The sequence below is a fragment of the Ptychodera flava genome, chromosome 15 (assembly GCF_041260155.1).
Source record: "Ptychodera flava strain L36383 chromosome 15, AS_Pfla_20210202, whole genome shotgun sequence".
Classification (NCBI taxonomy): Eukaryota; Metazoa; Hemichordata; class Enteropneusta; family Ptychoderidae; genus Ptychodera; species Ptychodera flava.
The window spans coordinates 36104204-36122648 of NC_091942.1; the positions used below are offsets into that span (position 1 = coordinate 36104204).

The 18445-nt window shown below is 36.4% G+C and overlaps 1 protein-coding gene across 1 annotated transcript in view; it reads left to right on the forward strand.

Moving 5' to 3' along the window:
• Positions 1-16650, forward strand: part of LOC139152038 (GATOR1 complex protein NPRL3-like) — a 28147-nt gene extending 11497 nt beyond the window's left edge. Inside the window, exons 4-13 of the mRNA XM_070725126.1 lie at positions 1569-1634; positions 3597-3826; positions 4922-5024; positions 6885-7076; positions 7748-7854; positions 10474-10603; positions 11698-11751; positions 13187-13328; positions 14195-14411; positions 15148-16650. Coding sequence (XP_070581227.1) covers positions 1569-1634; positions 3597-3826; positions 4922-5024; positions 6885-7076; positions 7748-7854; positions 10474-10603; positions 11698-11751; positions 13187-13328; positions 14195-14411; positions 15148-15310 — 1404 coding nt within the window. The 3' untranslated portion in view covers positions 15311-16650. The remainder of the gene's footprint in view (positions 1-1568; positions 1635-3596; positions 3827-4921; positions 5025-6884; positions 7077-7747; positions 7855-10473; positions 10604-11697; positions 11752-13186; positions 13329-14194; positions 14412-15147) is intronic.
• Positions 16651-18445: the final 1795 nt, after the last annotated feature.

Below are 18445 nucleotides of genomic sequence, written 5' to 3' on the forward strand. Positions count from 1 at the left end.
GGATAGTTTGGTGAACATACACAGTTTTTGGCTCAATACTGCTTTTCACTAACTTTGGAGATGGCAAGTTACAGGTCTTGCATGAAAATGTTTAAATTCATGTGTTTAGATAAATGACATGGTTTTATGCATATTAAATTTTAAAGTTGATCAGATTAACCCTTTACTTGCCAGACAGTATCACTTCCCTATCTGCCAAACTGCCTATCTGCCAAACTGCCATTGTATCACTTCCATATCTGCCAAGCCAGTGAAAAGTAGTATTGAGCCAAAACCATACATATTTACACCCACTTGGCTTGGTATGTTATAGCAGCTGTAGTCTGTAAAAAGTACCGTATGTTTACAGTATCTCTGTCTTCAGGGACCTTCAAATCTTCAAGTCTTTGTTAAAATGCACCATATGGGACATGTTTTGCTTCACTAGTTTTAACCAACTTGACCTAATGGTGAAATATGAACTTGGCAGGTAAAGGGTTAATGAATGGAAGAACTTACTACTCGTTTGCATATCACCATGGCAAAGGACTTGTGTTCACATAGAAGTATAACATTCCAGCAAGTAAAATTAATATTCTGTGAATATTTGTGCAGTCTGCAAAAATATTTATTCATTCCACATTTAGCAAAAATGAAGGAGACTGTTCAAGTGATAATTATATCATCCCATAAACTTTTCCTGTTTTTGACATGATCAGATGTGGACATTTTTTTGTGAACCATACACTTTTTTCGCTTGTGGGTCAAAATCATATTGCCCTACAAAAACCACATATCTGATGATGTCAAACTGAAAATAATTTCTTTTTATAATATACAACCTGAAATGTGTAATCACATGAATTAAAAAATTCGAAAGTGAGAGAACACATTTACAGTGAATTTCAAAATAGCTTTGAATTACAATGTGCTTAAGTGATAAGACAAACAAAAAATAATGCCAACTGCATCCATTGCAAACGTTCTCCTTCGGTAAATTTTGCAACAATTTAAACAATACGACGTTCACTGTGCCACAGCCAACATCGTCAGTGTTGCCACGTTCCCATCGAAAAACTCACCCCTACACTGACTGCTTGAACATTTTTATATTGCCTTTATCACATTTCCCGGCGATGAAACTGCAGAGAACGCTAACAATAGTTTTTTAGTACAACGTCAACGTCTGTACAACGATTGGTATTTCCCACACTGAACGTGTTCTGTAAGTGAGAACAGTCGACGTTGTATTGGAAACTGTTGCAAAATCTATCAAAGGAGAACGTGTGCAATGGATACAGTTGGCATTATTTTCTACCGCCAGAAATGTTTTTCTAATCACCCAAGCACATTGTAATTCCAAGCTATTTTGAAATTCACTATAAATTATTCTCTGTCTGAAGTTTGTCATTATTACTGGAGAAAAGATATTCTCCAGTAACCATGAGTTTGCTCACTGTTTTTGCAGAACTGTCATGTTTACCAACAACTTGCCATTTTAAACTGCTTTAGTTTATCTACTTCCAGACTTCTAGGAGGTAAATATTCACTATACTGACATTTAATGCTGTTTTCTCATTCTTCCATAGCAACAGAGGACAAGAAGTAAAGAAGCCCAAACAATGATATTGTTCAACGTTGTATTTGTACTGCAGGTGAGACAATTTTTAAATGTAATATTATATGTGGTGGTGATTTAAGAGATCATGTAACAGATCAGAGGATATGGCAATACTGACCACTGACTTAGGGATGCTTCATTATTGACCACTGACTTAGGGGAGACATCATTATTGACTGGCTGACTTAAGGGAACAATACTGTACTGACCACTAACTTGGTGATATACAATACATATCACAGAGTTAGTGGACGCTGTAACAGTGACATTGAATTTTGAACAATGCTACATACATGTAGATCTTTTAACATACAGTACTTTTATACTGCAACACTGACATTTATTGACTGAGGAGAAGATTCTGTACTTATCCAGGGATACTGCAATATCAGTCAATAAATTGGTAAATACTGTAATTCTTCACACATACTTTATAGAGACTTAATTACGCCTATCACAGAGATTCAATCCAGCAACTCCTTTTACAAACTCAAATAATTCCACAAACACAAACATTGCAGGCTCATAGTTTCTATCAGGCAGAATTGTCGATGTTTATTTGTCACTTGCCAGTTTCTATTGCGATGTACAATACACTAACATAATGAAATCATTAATTTCCTCAACGTCAGCACAAGACCAGCCATTTATGATATCCAAAGTGTCGATCATGACTTGACTTCATGCCTAATGTATTCCTGACCATTGTTTTGACACAGTCAGGGATTGACTCATGATGTCTAAAAGTATCCCCACATTCCATGTTGTCGATATTTCAATGATCCTAGGCTCTGTATCTACACATTGATAAAATCGTTGCTGTTATAGTTTCACCTGGATGTATCAATAAGTTATAAACTGCATACATGTTCCAGTGTAGATATGTTGTTGACCTGACCTTGTTGTGGGTCAACCATCTTACACTGAATTCAAGCATCCACAGACTCTCACATTACAAACTTCTACTTGACTGTGATTGTGTTAGTCTAACATGTAGCATCCTGAAGAAATGTGTTTGATGTTGAGCCTTTGCAAAGAGATAAATGTTTGTCTCTCAATGGAAGTTCGGTTTTTCATTCAATTACTCGTCATAAACTGAGAAAAGTACCCTGACAAGAATTCAACAGAAATTCTGATTCAGCCATTCCACATTAATCTTGACCTATTCTACCTGCTACAGTTATACTATATGGTATATACATGTAGATGATAAAATAACTAGTGACTTTCTGTCCTTGGTTGAAATCAGCATGAATAATTTTCTAATCAAGATTAATATTCGTGTAAGTGTAGCCATTTCAAAAGCTTTCATCCCAAAGCATTATGACAGTTTCCTTGAACCTATGATCTCTCATCTTGAAAAATATCAAGTCTTTGAACTCAGGTATTTCACAGAAAATTAACTGGTTAAAGTTCATGAAACAAGAAAACGAAGAACTTGGTTGTCAATTTTCATTTTGATACATGAGCTTTGTGTACAACTTTATAACATAATATCGACTGAATAATTGTTATTGACAAAAGTTGAACAATTCACAGAACTTGTGATCTTCTCAGGAAATGCAGATTTGTGTAAATATACCTGCTACAGAAGAAGGGTTCAAAGGGACAAAGTCGGCCATTTTTCATGAATTTTGTTTGATACGAGATACTACTTATATTGTTTGACATGTTGAAAGATACTGAATGAATGGGTGACCATGCATATATTCAACCCCAGTTTTAGACACGATACATGAAACCATCACGAAAATGAATTAATGGTCATGACCATTAATTCATTTTCGCGATGGTTTCATTTCATTTGTCCCTTTAAACTAACAGTAATTGTGATCATTTTGAAGAAGAGTATTTATATGAATCAACTGTGGATAAGAAACATTACTGGTACTTTGTCAAAGTGGACAGTAAGGTTAGGATTGTCTAATGGCTAGAAGAGACATTTTTTGTTGATAGATTATAATCCGCACTTGTCTCTGCTGTTCTTTTTTCAAAGGGCGATGTGTTCCAATCAGTCGTGCATTGCTATCATGACCTATCCAAGCGCCTGGCATTGGCCCTGAGACATGAGGAGAGACGATGTGGTTACCTTAGCAACCAAGCCAGAATCATGCTTGCTGTGCATGATGAAGTAGCCGCAATGCCTGAGGATATTGCAGAGTCTCCATTCAGAACAATGCTACCAAAGAGTAAACTATGTCGAGATCTGAAAGAAGTCTATGAGAAGTAAGTTTGACAATTTTAATGACAATTCACCATCACTACTTTGTTTCATTGGTGACAGCATGTAAATGAATGTTATTAGTATTCAACATCAGATAAAGGTAGAATGCGCCTCGGGGACCGATATTTGGACTCTCAAATTTCTACAATTCTTTTCTGATCTACCACTTGTGGGGACTCTTTTTAAAGCTCTTGGAGAAAAAGAAACTTTCACTATCTTAGTTTTTCGAAAATCTAAAATTTTCTTTTCCCATAGAGTTAAAACAGGGATGGCGGCCTTTTTGAATTTCAAATATCACAAAATGTTGAGTAATTTGTTTCACTAGTTCAAAACTTTGCACTGTGTCCCCTGATTTAATTGTTGATTTGGAAAGAGAGTGGTTTAAAGTTTCATTTAGGAAAGTTTGAGCAAAAGTTTAAGTCTTTCGCTTATACTATCTTACTACCTTAACAAATTTTACTGGAATTGAAACTTTTCTTGTGAAATAAACAACCACTACAACATAAAGTGAGGTGGGAAACCAAGAAAATTTCATTGCAAAGTTTCCATTAGTCTTAACAGCTGCTCTGTTTTGCACCATTAAAGGGTAATGAAATGGAATGTGCCAAATTCTTAGTTTTAGGCAGAGACATATGAAAATTTACAGTCTACATCATTGTTTGGCTGTCAATGGTAACCAACAAGTGTCTCTATAATAATAAGAAAGTTACATTATTGGATGCCATACCATTGCAAGGTGAATACCCCTTCTTTTATGTTGGACAGGCAGGGCATGGCTTGCCACATTGCAATCATCCCGCAATTCCGCTGCATAGACGCAACACTGTGAATGTAAAGCATTCAGAAAGTGGCAGGAGTAGAATAAAAATAAAGCAAAGTAATGCCTAAAGGGCATTTACATAATTGATAAGATTGTATAATACGTAATAAATCTGTAACATGCCCTATCAACCATATGAGCAAGATTTCATTTCAATGTGCACCAGCACACTGTTTGTTCTGCTACTGAAATGCTTCATAGAAGTCAGGTATGTGTCAATAACAAATATATACAGCCACTGACATGTATGCACCATTCTGTTATAATTGTATTTCAGCTTGTGTAATGCTGGTGTAGTCAGTGTTCAAATCAATAACTGGGTGCAAGTCAGTTTTTGTCTGCCACACAAAGTTCACAATGTTGAGCAAATGCACATACAGGTAAGATTTCCATATTCTTTACCTGCAAGAAAATGACTCCAGGAGTTGACCTATACCTGCTTTTTCAACAGCGCCCTCAGTGGTATGTTGTGGTCATTCTGATTGTCAAACATTTGTGCCAACATTGGATAGGAAAGTTTCGCCATATTGATTGAAAATGCTTTTTCCTTTATAAATGTTTGTTCATCTGTTATAGAGGAAAATAATCCAGTCCTAGACTTTATCACTTAATATTTTAATTTTACCAAATATGGCAGTGTTTCGCATTGCTGTAAACACAACTATTTTCTTAGCAGGAATAACTCAATCAACACATTGCCTTCAAGAGACTGTGGTGAATGCATCCCAGAGTCATGTGTGTATTTCACTGCTCTAGCACTGTCAGTGCAGAGGTATTCAGGGAATATACCTAACAAAGCAGTCAAAATTATTAGAATGATTGTAGACTTGCTGATTCAGATGCATCCACATATCATCATGTGTTTGTACTTGAAACCGAGTAGAGATACTGGAAGAACTGATTTTCACAAGGCAAACTGTTCTTCTTGGCCATTCCAGTTGTACTTGGTAATGCACACCCACTTTACAAACACCAGTATCAAAGCAATACAGTTTCTTGTATCTCCATCGAGATGTTTCTTGTATCTCCATTTTGATGATGTCATAATTCATGAATATTCATAACCTCGTCACAGATAATCCAACATAAAAAAAGCTATGATTGCAGAAATAGACAAGATGCTAGCTCATGACAATGATATTGCAATGTAATTAAATTTGTTGAAAAATTGCTGTTTCCTCAACAATGACAATATTTGATCTGACTCTCGAGAAAGTTTATGAGTCACTCTCAATAAATAGAATTAGGTCAAACAAAATAAATTGTTCCTCAGAATTGCCCCATCTAATTTTGAAATTTTCATGTTGTTTGAAATTGCGGCAAATATAAACTTCTGCATTGCAATTTTTTTCATGCTGTCTGTTAGTCTCTTGAGTTATCGTGTCTGTGGAACTTCAAATGAGATTTTTGTATGGAGTCCAGGCACAACTTCTATCAACGAGTTCAATTGCTTCAGTATTTTTACATGATACAATGCAACAGGAGTTGACTTTCAGAAGTAATAGTTCTGTTTCTTAAAGGTTTGTGCATCATGAGTATTCATGAGTGACGGCCACCAATTAGTTCCAAAGCTGTTACTCAACACCAGTCAGGATGATACATTTTGGGATTTGTTCAACAAAATACTGACATGTGATAAAAGTCCAACAGTTGGAAGGAGACTTGCACTGAAATCATAAAGACTCTCACGATGAAAAATGTATTGTTGCATAGAATTGGACATGAACTTTGTCATGCTCAGTGTGCGTTTTCCAGCAGTGTTTGCAGGCATTCAAGATAGGATGAATGAAAAATGTAAAAAGCTCAATAGTAACACCCATGAGGACATTAAAAAGACAATACTTCAATTGTTTAACTTTTAGGGCATTTTTATTGTGCATATTTTAATTTTTTTTCTTCTGGGAACACGTCTAAATGCTCAGATCTGTCAACACTGCCAGTATTTGTAATGCCTCTATTATTGTTGACAGTTTGTAAAATCCAGACTCCACGTCATCACTAACAACATAACTGATAGAAATTTTTTTCCTGGTCATAAAAAAATTCACTTGCTGCCTCTGTAGCTTTACCAAAATAATCAGAGCAACAATAATTTTTTTCTCTCGTACGTTACTTGATAATATTTCAAAACTTACTGATTTTATTCATGTGCAAAGGATTCCACAATGTACATCATTTCAAGAACTATATGGTTTAACTGTGCAAACTTCCAGTTTTTGAGTTTTTGTTCATCTTTCCAGGCTGATGTTATAGAAAAAAGTTTGAAAGCGATTCGACCATATCATGCCGTTTTGTTACTGGAAGATGAGACAGAACTTCTGGATTCATTGCCAGCAGATTCCTCACCGTCACTCATTAGAATTATCAAAATGACAAATCCATTGAAAAGTTTACAGCAATTGTCACAAGACTGTGATCTAGCTTTGTCACAGGTAAGGCAAAAATAACTGTCTTTTGTGGTTTTTGTTAAATTTGCTTCAAGACGGATTTCTAGAAAGTAAGATAGTTTTCTATATCTTCACACTCTCTTAGCACTTTTGTTATTTTTGTTTTCAATCTATCATGTGCAAGAAAATAAGTCAAAATCATACTTTTGCAAGAGCATTTCTGAGGAAACTCTCAACACCAGGAATTGGGCACGCCCATAATTACCTTTATTTTTCATTGTCTGACACCAATAATAGAAGTCAAAATAAGCTATTCTACATTTTCCATTTGGACGCTTGCATGATATTGATTTTGTTATAAATTCTCCAAAGCTCACAACAAGCTAGACTCTCTATAATCAAGTGTAAGTCTTTTTTACTCAGAAATACAATGTCATTTTCAAGTTTGTATTTGGAATTTGCCTTCTAAACTACAGATACTTGTATGAATACTGTACTGATGGAATAATATTTGTAGTGCTGTCTGTATGCATAGGGTACATGGTAACTCTAAGCACCCATTACTGCTTTTGTGCCAATACAGTATTTGAATTTCAAATGAAGTGTTAACTATACCTTTATGTCACAAACGCACAGTCTACTTAGATTTCTTATCATCAACAAGAAAACTTTTCCTTATATAGTTGTTGTATGTTTTGTGAATTTCCTACAATCAGGTCTTCCAGGTTGCTGGTCATCTTGTATACTGGGGCAAAGCTACCATTATTTATCCACTGTGTGAAACCAATGTCTATGTTCTCTCTCCAAATTGTGATCTCAGAGTGTAAGTATCACATACCAATGCTATCAATACATTGCTGTGAAAGAAAGAGGAAAATTGATACTGCATCACAAGTATGTGACATGATGTGCAATTAGAAAATATGATGTTACAGTACAATGTGGATCATTTCATGCATGGTTCTGCATCAGTTGATAACAATGACAGCTGGTCTATGTGAGCATGTAATGGACAGTTTGTCTAGAAACTCAGGCTTCATGCATGGTACATTGAACTCACCTACAGCTCCATCAATATGTCATGAATGAATCCCTTGTGAATGACCCTATATTAGTGCATATACCGGTACCCATATCTGCCCTTGAACTGTACGCTTGCTGATCATGATGATAATGTGCAGTATTTTGACTGCCTGGTTCTTGTGTACCGGTACATGTTACAATGACACTGCATAAACTGAGTATGTTTTAGGAAAGAATGTGTATTTAAGACTTTGATAGTACTTTGATAATAATGAAGCTGTTCATTTAAAAATGATTACCATTACCCTATCAGTTTGACCAGAAAAAAATAATTACAATTTTAAATAGTTGAATTATTAGAAAATTAAAAAGATAAAATAATTTTAGTGGTCGAATTGATTTCAACTTTTTTTGACAATTTATAAGTGACATGCTTACCATCTTGGATGATTGAGACATATAATGGTGACTTTCCTGAAGTCCCTACTCAGACATTCTGAGCAGGACATTGTATTGTTCTGTGTACTTTATCAAAAATAAAATGTTCAAAACAGTTTGTCATGATTGGTTGTTCAAATTATTAGAGATTTAGAAAGTCCCAATTTCCATTGGTGGTCGAACTGATGTGGGTAAAATAAAATTATGTTTTGAGGACTAAATAGGATGTTCGAATTAATAGGGTTTTTACGGTAGCTACAGCAGACCGTACATGATGCTGCAATAGTAGGGAATAACAGCAATGCTATAAAGCAATACTCTATACAAAAAAACAATTTAGCACATGCCTACAATATTAGTTATATTTTAAAGTGTAGAATTTTATGTATTTTACGATGTTTTATTGGTAACAGTAAAGAATATGATGGTTTCAATTGGGTTCGAACTCACAACGCACGGTACCCAATCACCTAGCGGAGAAAGCGACAGACAAAACCGCTCAGCCAAATCCCCAATCTCAAAAAGATTGGTTCAAACCAAGCTAAAGTTGTTACAATTCTGACTGCTTATCAGAATGGTGCAACTGCACAATTCTCAATTATCATTTATCGTTTGTAGTTTTCATGCTGTGACTGTGAATTTTATTCTCGGGTTATCAATATATATATTGTTATTCATGTGATGAATGACTGCTGTAGCAACACAATATGACAGCATGTCTGCAGCACTACAGTCCCAGAGTACTAGTGTGGTATGTTTATTAGTGATTCAATGTATCATAGCTGCAAAGTTTTCCTAATTGGGTAAACTCCAAAACACCAGCCTAGCCAAGCCTAGTAGAACCCTCTAAGTTTTTGATTGGAAAGAAACTAATTTTCGCCCTCACACTTTGATCTGTGAAAAAAACCTCAGATAGTGATTACACTGATATACAACAGTAGCATTATTACTGACTTCCACTGGTCTGCTGTCTGAGTTTACTGCACCGGTATGTTTAATTACTGGTGAAGTTAAAGTTGAAGAGAGATTTAATTAGTTCACCAGAAATTGAGTATTTTGAATCATTTTAATAGTTTCTTTTACCTAATTAGCCCGTACGCATCAGCTTATCATGTTTGGCTTCAGTGCTTGTTTTCCCTGGCTGTAGTATCTATGAAGAAAATCATATGCAAAGAAGGGGTGTTACAAGATGATGGAAAATCAGACATGTAATCCACGCATCTTAGTTTGCTCAAACTTGACGTTCTTACTGATCTGTGTCTGCATCCATAAGAAATATCAGAAGGACATTGTTAAAAAACATTTATTGCTCAGTTCCAATTCCATGTCCTGATCATCAACGATTGGGTCTGTGGGTGATTTATTCCTAGAGCATGGCTGTGTTTACAATGCAGAAAGCAACAATCTAAACATTTTGTCTATTCAGGGAGCAAAGAAGTGTTTTCATATACATTTAATTCAATATGTATGGTTTGATGTTCATGGATCATGTGAGAATGAATAATGAATAGCTTAAAATGCATGTAGAAATGTCATTGTTCTATCTGTGTTATTTGTTGTTGTATGTGACTTTGTCCACTCACAAGACATGACAATGATGTATGTATACCGTACAGACTGGACGCAAATTTTATCTGCATCAAATATATGCACAACAAAACTCAACCAGCCCTACAGTTGTTCCGTGTTTTCAGTAGCTAACTTAAAGAGTAAGAGTAGCCTTGGCTTGGCTCAGCTTGGCTCGACAAGGCTTGAGTTTTGGAGTTCGCCATCTTTATTGTCATACAACAGTGTTCAAATGAACGTAATGCTACAAGTATGGTACTCAGAACATTGCATTGCTGGACCCTATGCCATGTCAATGAAACATGTATGCATGGAAACATTGTAAGCATCTTATGACCTACAATGCTTCCAGTACACTCTCTTAATAATACCTCCAATTACAGCAGAATCAAACACTTTCTATTTTCACAACCAGTGCATCTGACTTGGCTGAAAGTTTTACCAGTAAGTTTCCAGGTCAGTCCCTGACCGCTGTCATTTCCAATTTCTCACTACCCTTGCCATTTGGAGAGCATCGCAACCCTCTTGGATGGGAACAACAAAAGGTAAGGTTTCACATTTTGTATTTGTGTGTCTGTGTGTGTTAGAGGAGAGACCGTCAGACACACAGATAGATTTAGAAACAGAAAGGGATCTACTGTCTGTGCTAATCCTATCAGCTTGTAAGGACCTAATTATCATTTCCAGGTTGATATGTACATACATTTCATATGATTTCTTTGCCAGTACCTTATGCAGTACATCATTTCCACATGGTGAAAAAATTCGTAAGATTTAGGTCTTCCAATGAAAGTATTAGGCCTTTCCAAAGTTGCCCTACATTGTAAAGGGATTGATGAGATTCTGACAGGGGAAGTGAAGTCCAGAAATATCTTTACAAGTAATTATAAGGAACACGCACACTTTGAATTCAACCCGCCATTCCCTGATCATGTGACAGCCCTGATCATGTGACAGCCCTGATCATGTGAGAGTACTCTCTAAACATTTCAGAATATTTGAAAGTGGTGCTAGTTTCAAATTGAAATCATAAAATGTTGCTGAGATGCCCCAACTACAGGGTTACGTTTCAAAGTGAATGCCAAAGTGTAATTAAAATTGTTGTGGAATGTTTTAGGGGAAGCAATGGTTGTGAGAACAAAGTGAAATGATGGTAGTATAAATGAAATAGAAAATTGAGATTGGTTTGATTATGTCATCCAAGTACTTCATAGCCACATGTCATGCTTTCCACACAGTATCAATGTAATCAAATGTGCCTGTTTGCGATGAGAGACATTAATACATTGTTATAATAATTATTTGTATATAATATTTCAGCATTGTGATTGCCAAATGCTTGTATTATCTCAAAATCCATACACAATGTCAACTGAAATTGCAATATGCCAACTTCAGTTTCTTACAAACAATCTCTGCAGTATAGATTGAGGATATACCAGTAATTGACCCATACACTTATACTCCAAGAGGATTCACTCATGTACAATCTTGTCATCATTAACCATAATCAAGCCAAACAATGTGTATCCATGTCCATGTTTGTATTTAATCAATAGGTGTGCAGTGGCTGGTAAAAGCAAGTCATGATAGCAAGTAGCTTAATAATGTTTGCCTTTTATTCATTTGTATATGTTAGATTGATCAAGTACGGATAGTTGTCTGGTTACTTCAGAACAGACTGCTTGTACAGGTAAGGTATATGCCGTCATGGTATCAAAACATGTTTGGTAGCTATCCATACATTTTCTATTCTCAGTGCACGAAAAAAGCCAATTGTCAATCATAATTCAAATGCAAATCCATGGCACTCTTGACATACAACAGGGTCAACAATGTAAGTGAAAGGCTATGCCAACATCAATGATGGGTTAAAGTGCAGCGGTTGTCGTGCTGTGCATGCTCAACTTTTTTGTTGATAAACAAATTGTTTTATAAACATAAGTCTCTTCAACTTCAATCGGAGTGAGATGGAAGCGGCCCCTCACTTTGTAAATGCCTTTGTGAGACTCGGGATCGTGCAACAGTAAAATATTAAGATCGGAAACGAACTTCAGTGGTGTATTTCTGTTTATAAAATCATGTAAGGCTACGAACATTGAGACATTATACACTCGGCACATTATTTTGCTTAGTTTAATGCATGCAGTTGTTTGTACACAATGCTATGTACATTACAGCAATAAAACATCACTAAAATGATCAACATTGTATAAATATTTTAATAGACCAGCAACAAGCACAATGCTTAACACAAAAATTACACTCAAGACCATGATCGGCAAGCCAGAGCAGGAAACAGGAGATGCTGTTGCATTGATAAGGTATATCTGTGTATGTCACCGCATTGACGTACACATTTGAGGGGGGGGGGGCTTTGTAGTGGAGTCGGACTCTCCGCAGCCGAGTGTGGTGCACCATATTCTCTTGACACCGACATTCATATTCTCTTGACACTGACGTTCACGCAGACCACGGAACAGATTATTCTTGCTGCAGTGGGCATTGCTCTTCAAGCTGTAGATTTCTGTAGCTTGCGATATTGTCGACTGGACTCCTGTATGGCCTCTGGAAATAAAAGATTTTAGTCTTTGCTAGCGATGTCGTAGACTAGAGCCCTGTCACGTTATAGAGTATGGGCATATAAAGGCGTATGGGTAAGTGTTCTCAAGTACACTCGAGCCAATTCAACAAAATCATGATCAAATGTGAATTTAATACAGTGTGTAATTACTGTTCAATATTAAGCAGATATTTAACATAGATTAATTGACCTTTTATTGCGTGTTAGATTTGGTAACTGGGTATGCTTGTGACAGATCGGACGCCATTTTAACAAGCGGCAGTATCGCAAACATTGTAATCAACCGGTAACTTAGTGCGGTATTCTTGGATGTTTTCAACAGGGGGAGACCCCATCACGAGCATGCGCAGCGCGACGACCGCTTCACTTAAAGTACATCTCAAACAATATATTCCTTTGCCAAATTTGTCAGTGTTCCTAACTGAAATGAAACCTTTAGGGCCATTGATTGCCTTATTGGTCAACAAATGCAATAGATTTGTTACAGACAAAAGAAAACTATTTCACTCTCTTTGAGATTTCATTTGTCTGTTATCATCTCTAGTTACATACCTATGTGTTCTTGATGCCAATCGAGAAATACTCCCAGATGGACACAGATACCATAGAGGGCAGTGTTTCCAGACACCGTATGATATCAGAGAGAAGTACTGGTAGCAGTGGCAGTGGTCTTACAGAGCCACACTGTAAGTGATCCATCTTACAGCGTTTAAGCTTTTCACTATTTCTCTATGGAAAGTTTAATCTCTTTGGAGGGAAATGGGAAGGGGAGAATTGATGTCAAAACAGGCCAAGTGACTCACAAAAATCCTATAGGAATGCTATATTTATGAGTCTTGTATGACAGGCTTTCCCAATAGGAATCATGTAAGGCATGTTATAGAACATGCATTGTCCTTTAAGACTGTGTGTGGGGTGTCCTATAGGCCTTTGTTTTGTCTGTAGGACAGCAAATACTTGCACAAAAACCCTACCAGACACCTATAAAATTCCTACATAGGACTAGGGTATAGTATTTGGAAAGTGCTACCCCACAGGATTTTCTAGGATACCTGTCGTTGTTGTTATTTGCCCTGGAAATGCACACCTGCATTTTTTGTGCCACTTTACATGTTCGTATACAATTATTTTCGATGGATGGCCCAGACTTTTACCAAGAAATCTGGATACGAGATGAAGATGTCAAGAGAGTGGGAGTAGTGTGAAGGGGTACAAAAGTTCAGCATACAACATTTTCAGACAAGCTGACAGATGAACAATAAACATAGTGTGTACTGATCTAGTAGTGTTCTGAAAACAGTTCTGAATAATACTGTTCCTTCTGTTCTTCAGATAAAGTTGCTCTAACTTATTTCCTGGTACCCTTCCAATCACCCTTCCAATGAGTTTACAACACAATATGCTTTTCTCATTGAGAAATGATGTAGGGTGATAGACACTAAATATATGTATTAAAAATATTCTACAAAAGACCTAGTTAAGAGTGACAGTGACATGCTTCATAAATCTTCCATCTTGCCAGTCTCCTTTACGGATTTATTTCATCTTCCAGTTGACACAGATGATCTTATAGTGAGTCCTGGACTGGATAGCTACTCTTCCAAATCTATGGAGTTGGGAAGCAATGAACAATCACTCCCTGATGAGATGACCATGAAACGAGGGATACGAGATACTAACCTCCTGTCTGAGTTGTCTTATGCAGAACGTCTGAGCGTCTTGAGTGTACCAGCTTCTAGCAATGATGATGACCTTAAGTTATTTGACAGGTGAATATTTATGAATTCAGTGTCCTCTTAACATTAATTGGCCACCTAAACGCCCTCTTGTTACTTTACATAGGTCAAAATTGGTTGGGTTAAACCAAAAATCTGTTGATTATAGGGGTCCATTAAAGATTCATTGAGTAAATGGTAAATGCTTTGCAAGTGGAAACTTTCAGTTGACCGTGACAATACAAATATGTATTTTCAACCATTTTCCCGCGAGTCGTCGATGGTTTCTGCAAGGTTTACCCTCTCGCATAAAACATCGAATACATAGGAGGTCAAATTCATTGGAGGTTCAAATTCAAGCAGCAACCATCGGTAGCTCATGGAAAAATGTTGAAAATATATGTTCTCATTGTCAAGGTAGTTATCAAGAGTATAGAATGAGTTGTAAATAATCAATGATAAAGCGGGTACAAGTTGATTTATATAAAGACTAGTATATTTCATTCTTTTGCAAGCTAAATCAGCAACATGGATCAGTGTCGTAGCAAACTACTGATAAAGCCAATGGGTTGGCTCTCAGCAGTTCTGTGGCAATGACCTTCGACCTGAGTGTGATCGATAAGCAACAGCACCGCTGCGTATTCACAGCTAATGTTTACAATGATATTGTTTGATTTGCATTGAGGGATATTGGTCAGTAATGGTTATAATTTGTGAAGAATTTATGAATATGCTTTGTTCAAGTTTTATTACATAATCTGAATAATGCATTTTCCTCCTTTTTTTTCAGACTTTGCCCCTACTTCCGTGGAAAACACCACTTGGAGGAAATCATGTACTATGAGAATCTGAGCCGATCACAATTAATCACTCTATTGGACAAATTCCGAGACGTTCTCATAACATGTTCTCACCAAGATGCTGCCACGATTACATACCAAGAATTCCTTTGACATGGAGATGTTGAAATTTCTATAAAAATCTTTGATTCAACTTGCCTGTATTCATTCAGTAGCCACTCTACAGAAAATGTTGTCTTGGTTTTAAAGGTATACTGTCACCTGTTATCTGAATATGCCCATATATGGTCAAAGAGGTGTTCCTTGGTATTCAAAATGTCCATGTGAGGGTGCTGTTTTTAAAAAGCAGCCACCCGCTTAAAGTCTGTGATTGGTTAGATTTTCTCTTTCCATGGTAACTGTGGCAAAATTGGAACAGGTAACAGTATACCTTTAACACCAGCACATATACATATATCTGTAAATTTTCACATCTTTCGGTACTTTCCTGCTGATAAGATTTTGCAAGCCATTTTAAACCTTCCCTCATTTTCCTGTACACATATCCAGCTACCCATCGTAAAATGATAGGATCATGTTATATGTTACGACAACCAAAAAAACAAATTGGAGTGCAGTTGAATGTAGCATAAAAAGGGCAAAATATTAAGCAGTATTGATATGTCTCTGTATACACAACCAATGCTCAAGATGCTTACATTTTAGCTTACAAAGCCATTCTGTTGTGACTTTATTCTTCAATATTCAGAAAAGATTTTTCTAGGCTGTATGAGAAATCAATGTTTTTTCAGTGACATTATTGGCGAGGAAAGCATGATTTTGACTTTGGTCTTAAAACCTGAGAAACAGATAAGTTTTTGCATAGAGAGCTAGAGAGAGGAGTGGAAGCCAATTGTTATTGGCGTCAGACTTTTAGGACATTTCACCTAAAAACGGGGAAACTTTTGCACATTTGGAGAAATTTCAGCAAGGCCAACATCTGAACCAATCTAAATAACCATTTCAGTATTCTACAACATTTCGAAGATATCATACTATAATTAATTAGCACAGCGACCAGGAAACCAAATTTTTATTATCACAACTGGAAGTTGTGATATAGAGGTGGTTTCAACCGGTGTTTGGTGTCGTCCATTTCCGTAAACGACAAAAAGTCAAAAACTGCTGAACAGACTGCGTTGATATATGGTACCGATACATAGACTGGTTCCAAGGTTCCAATTCGGAAAAATGGAGCCAAACGGAGCGGAGGTTATATAGTTTTGGGAAATTTCTAACCCCCCTTTTTAACTAATTGATTTTAGGGATCTTTCATATATGTAGTTTTGGAATGTACACCAATCCTGCATTGTGGACTGTTTTATGAGTTGTGGAACAGAAATGAGGTTTTGATGAATGTTAGAAATATGCAGGATGGCTGATTCAAAGTATAAGAGATTTCTATGCTCTTTTGGGTATCAAAAGCAATAAAAAAAAACATATTTCATAGTTTAGATTCTCACTTTTGAGATGACCCTAAGCATTTGTTATGTAACATCCTTGAGTCAATATACAGACTTTGACATTCCTGAGATTAAGTATCCATGACCTCACATGTTACAGTCTTTCACTACCATGGTATGGCCCAAACCCATTGTTATCAATGGTGAGTGTGGACCTGTCTACAGGAAATTGGGGTGAACAGGTTATACAATGCCATGACAAGTTGCAAGGTAGCACCAGCATAGAGTCCTACGCATGTCCATGTGTTCTCACAGGAAATTACAGGGAAAAAATTATTTGAGATGTTTCTCTCTCTTTAAATAGAAGTATATAACAATTTAAACCTGTCATGGATGGATTGCTCTCAAATGATCTGAAACAACAGTTATTGCCCATTAGCAACAAATCTATAGCAAGATTTATGTAAAGTTCATGAACTTACACAAGGTATTAGACAAAAGATGACCATGACTTTGCTACTTTTCAACATTTATTTCATTCAGATTTCCTCAGCTTAGTGTATAATTTTGTAATCTTAATTACTGTCAACTTAGCTTTACTAACTTATTCTAACCTCATTATTCTTACACTACTGTTATACCTTATAACCACAAAATTTCAAGAGATGCAAATATGATTGTCACTTAACAAACAATTTACAAATATGTCTTCTGCTGTTTTCTCCATATACATATACATGTCCCTTTTCTCATAAAAATGGGCTTAAAATCGCATTGTGAAAAATAGTCTTTCAGCTGTATGTTGCTCATTGACTTCGTGGTCTGTCTAATTAGTCTCCACGGACACCGTCCGGGGGGACTTATAGGTTTGGTCATGTCCGTGTGTGCGTGCCTGCGTCCGTGTGTGCATCCGTCCGTCTGTTCACGCAGATATCTCAGACATGCCCAGGTCAATTTCTTTCAAACTTTGCACAAGGATAGTACCCTACCCATACAGATGCACGTCGATTTGGCCATGTTAGAGGACTTTTTAGTTTACACCACCATAGACTACCATGTATAAGTCAGCTGTCTATAGAATCCCATGTATAAGGGCAAGTAAAATAAAAATTTAGTTTGTCATCATATTCATATTGCAAAAAGGATTCAGTGACACAGTTTTTAGTCCCCATGGATGAAGTCCAGGGCCTTATAGATTGGTCATGTCCCTCCGTTCACGCAGAATATATAAATATTTTGACAAAATCTCCCGTGACCTCGGTGACCTTTGACCTCAAATATACATATTTGTCCATAACTCAGTAACCACAAGTGCTACACCCTTCATATATGGTATGATGGGACACCTTATGACGCCACATATTGTACTCATTAATTATGTGCATATTTAATTTTGAGCGAGCCAATAGAGCTAGGTCTGATTTTTGGTATATAGGGATGACTTAGCAATTCAATTTTCTTGACAAAATGTCACATGACCTCAGTGACATTTGACCTGAAATATACATATTTGTCCATAACTCAGTAACCACAAGTGCTACACCCTTCATATATGGTATGATGGGACACCGCATGACGCCACATATTGTACCTCATTAATTATGAGTAGTTTCACAATGTGCCAGTTGTGATCAAGTGCCATTGGCGCTATTTTTTCCTCGGGATCTCAAAGCAAACTTCAGGTTCAAATAAGCGATGTATTTTAGCAGAATTTTTTGAGAAAAAAGTGAAATTTATCGCCTGATGTGGTCACTGGCTTAATTCAGTCACAGATTGTTGTATATAATGTAAATTTATTCTACCATGAAATCAGAAATTTTGTTCGTTTCAATAAATTTGTTTTAAA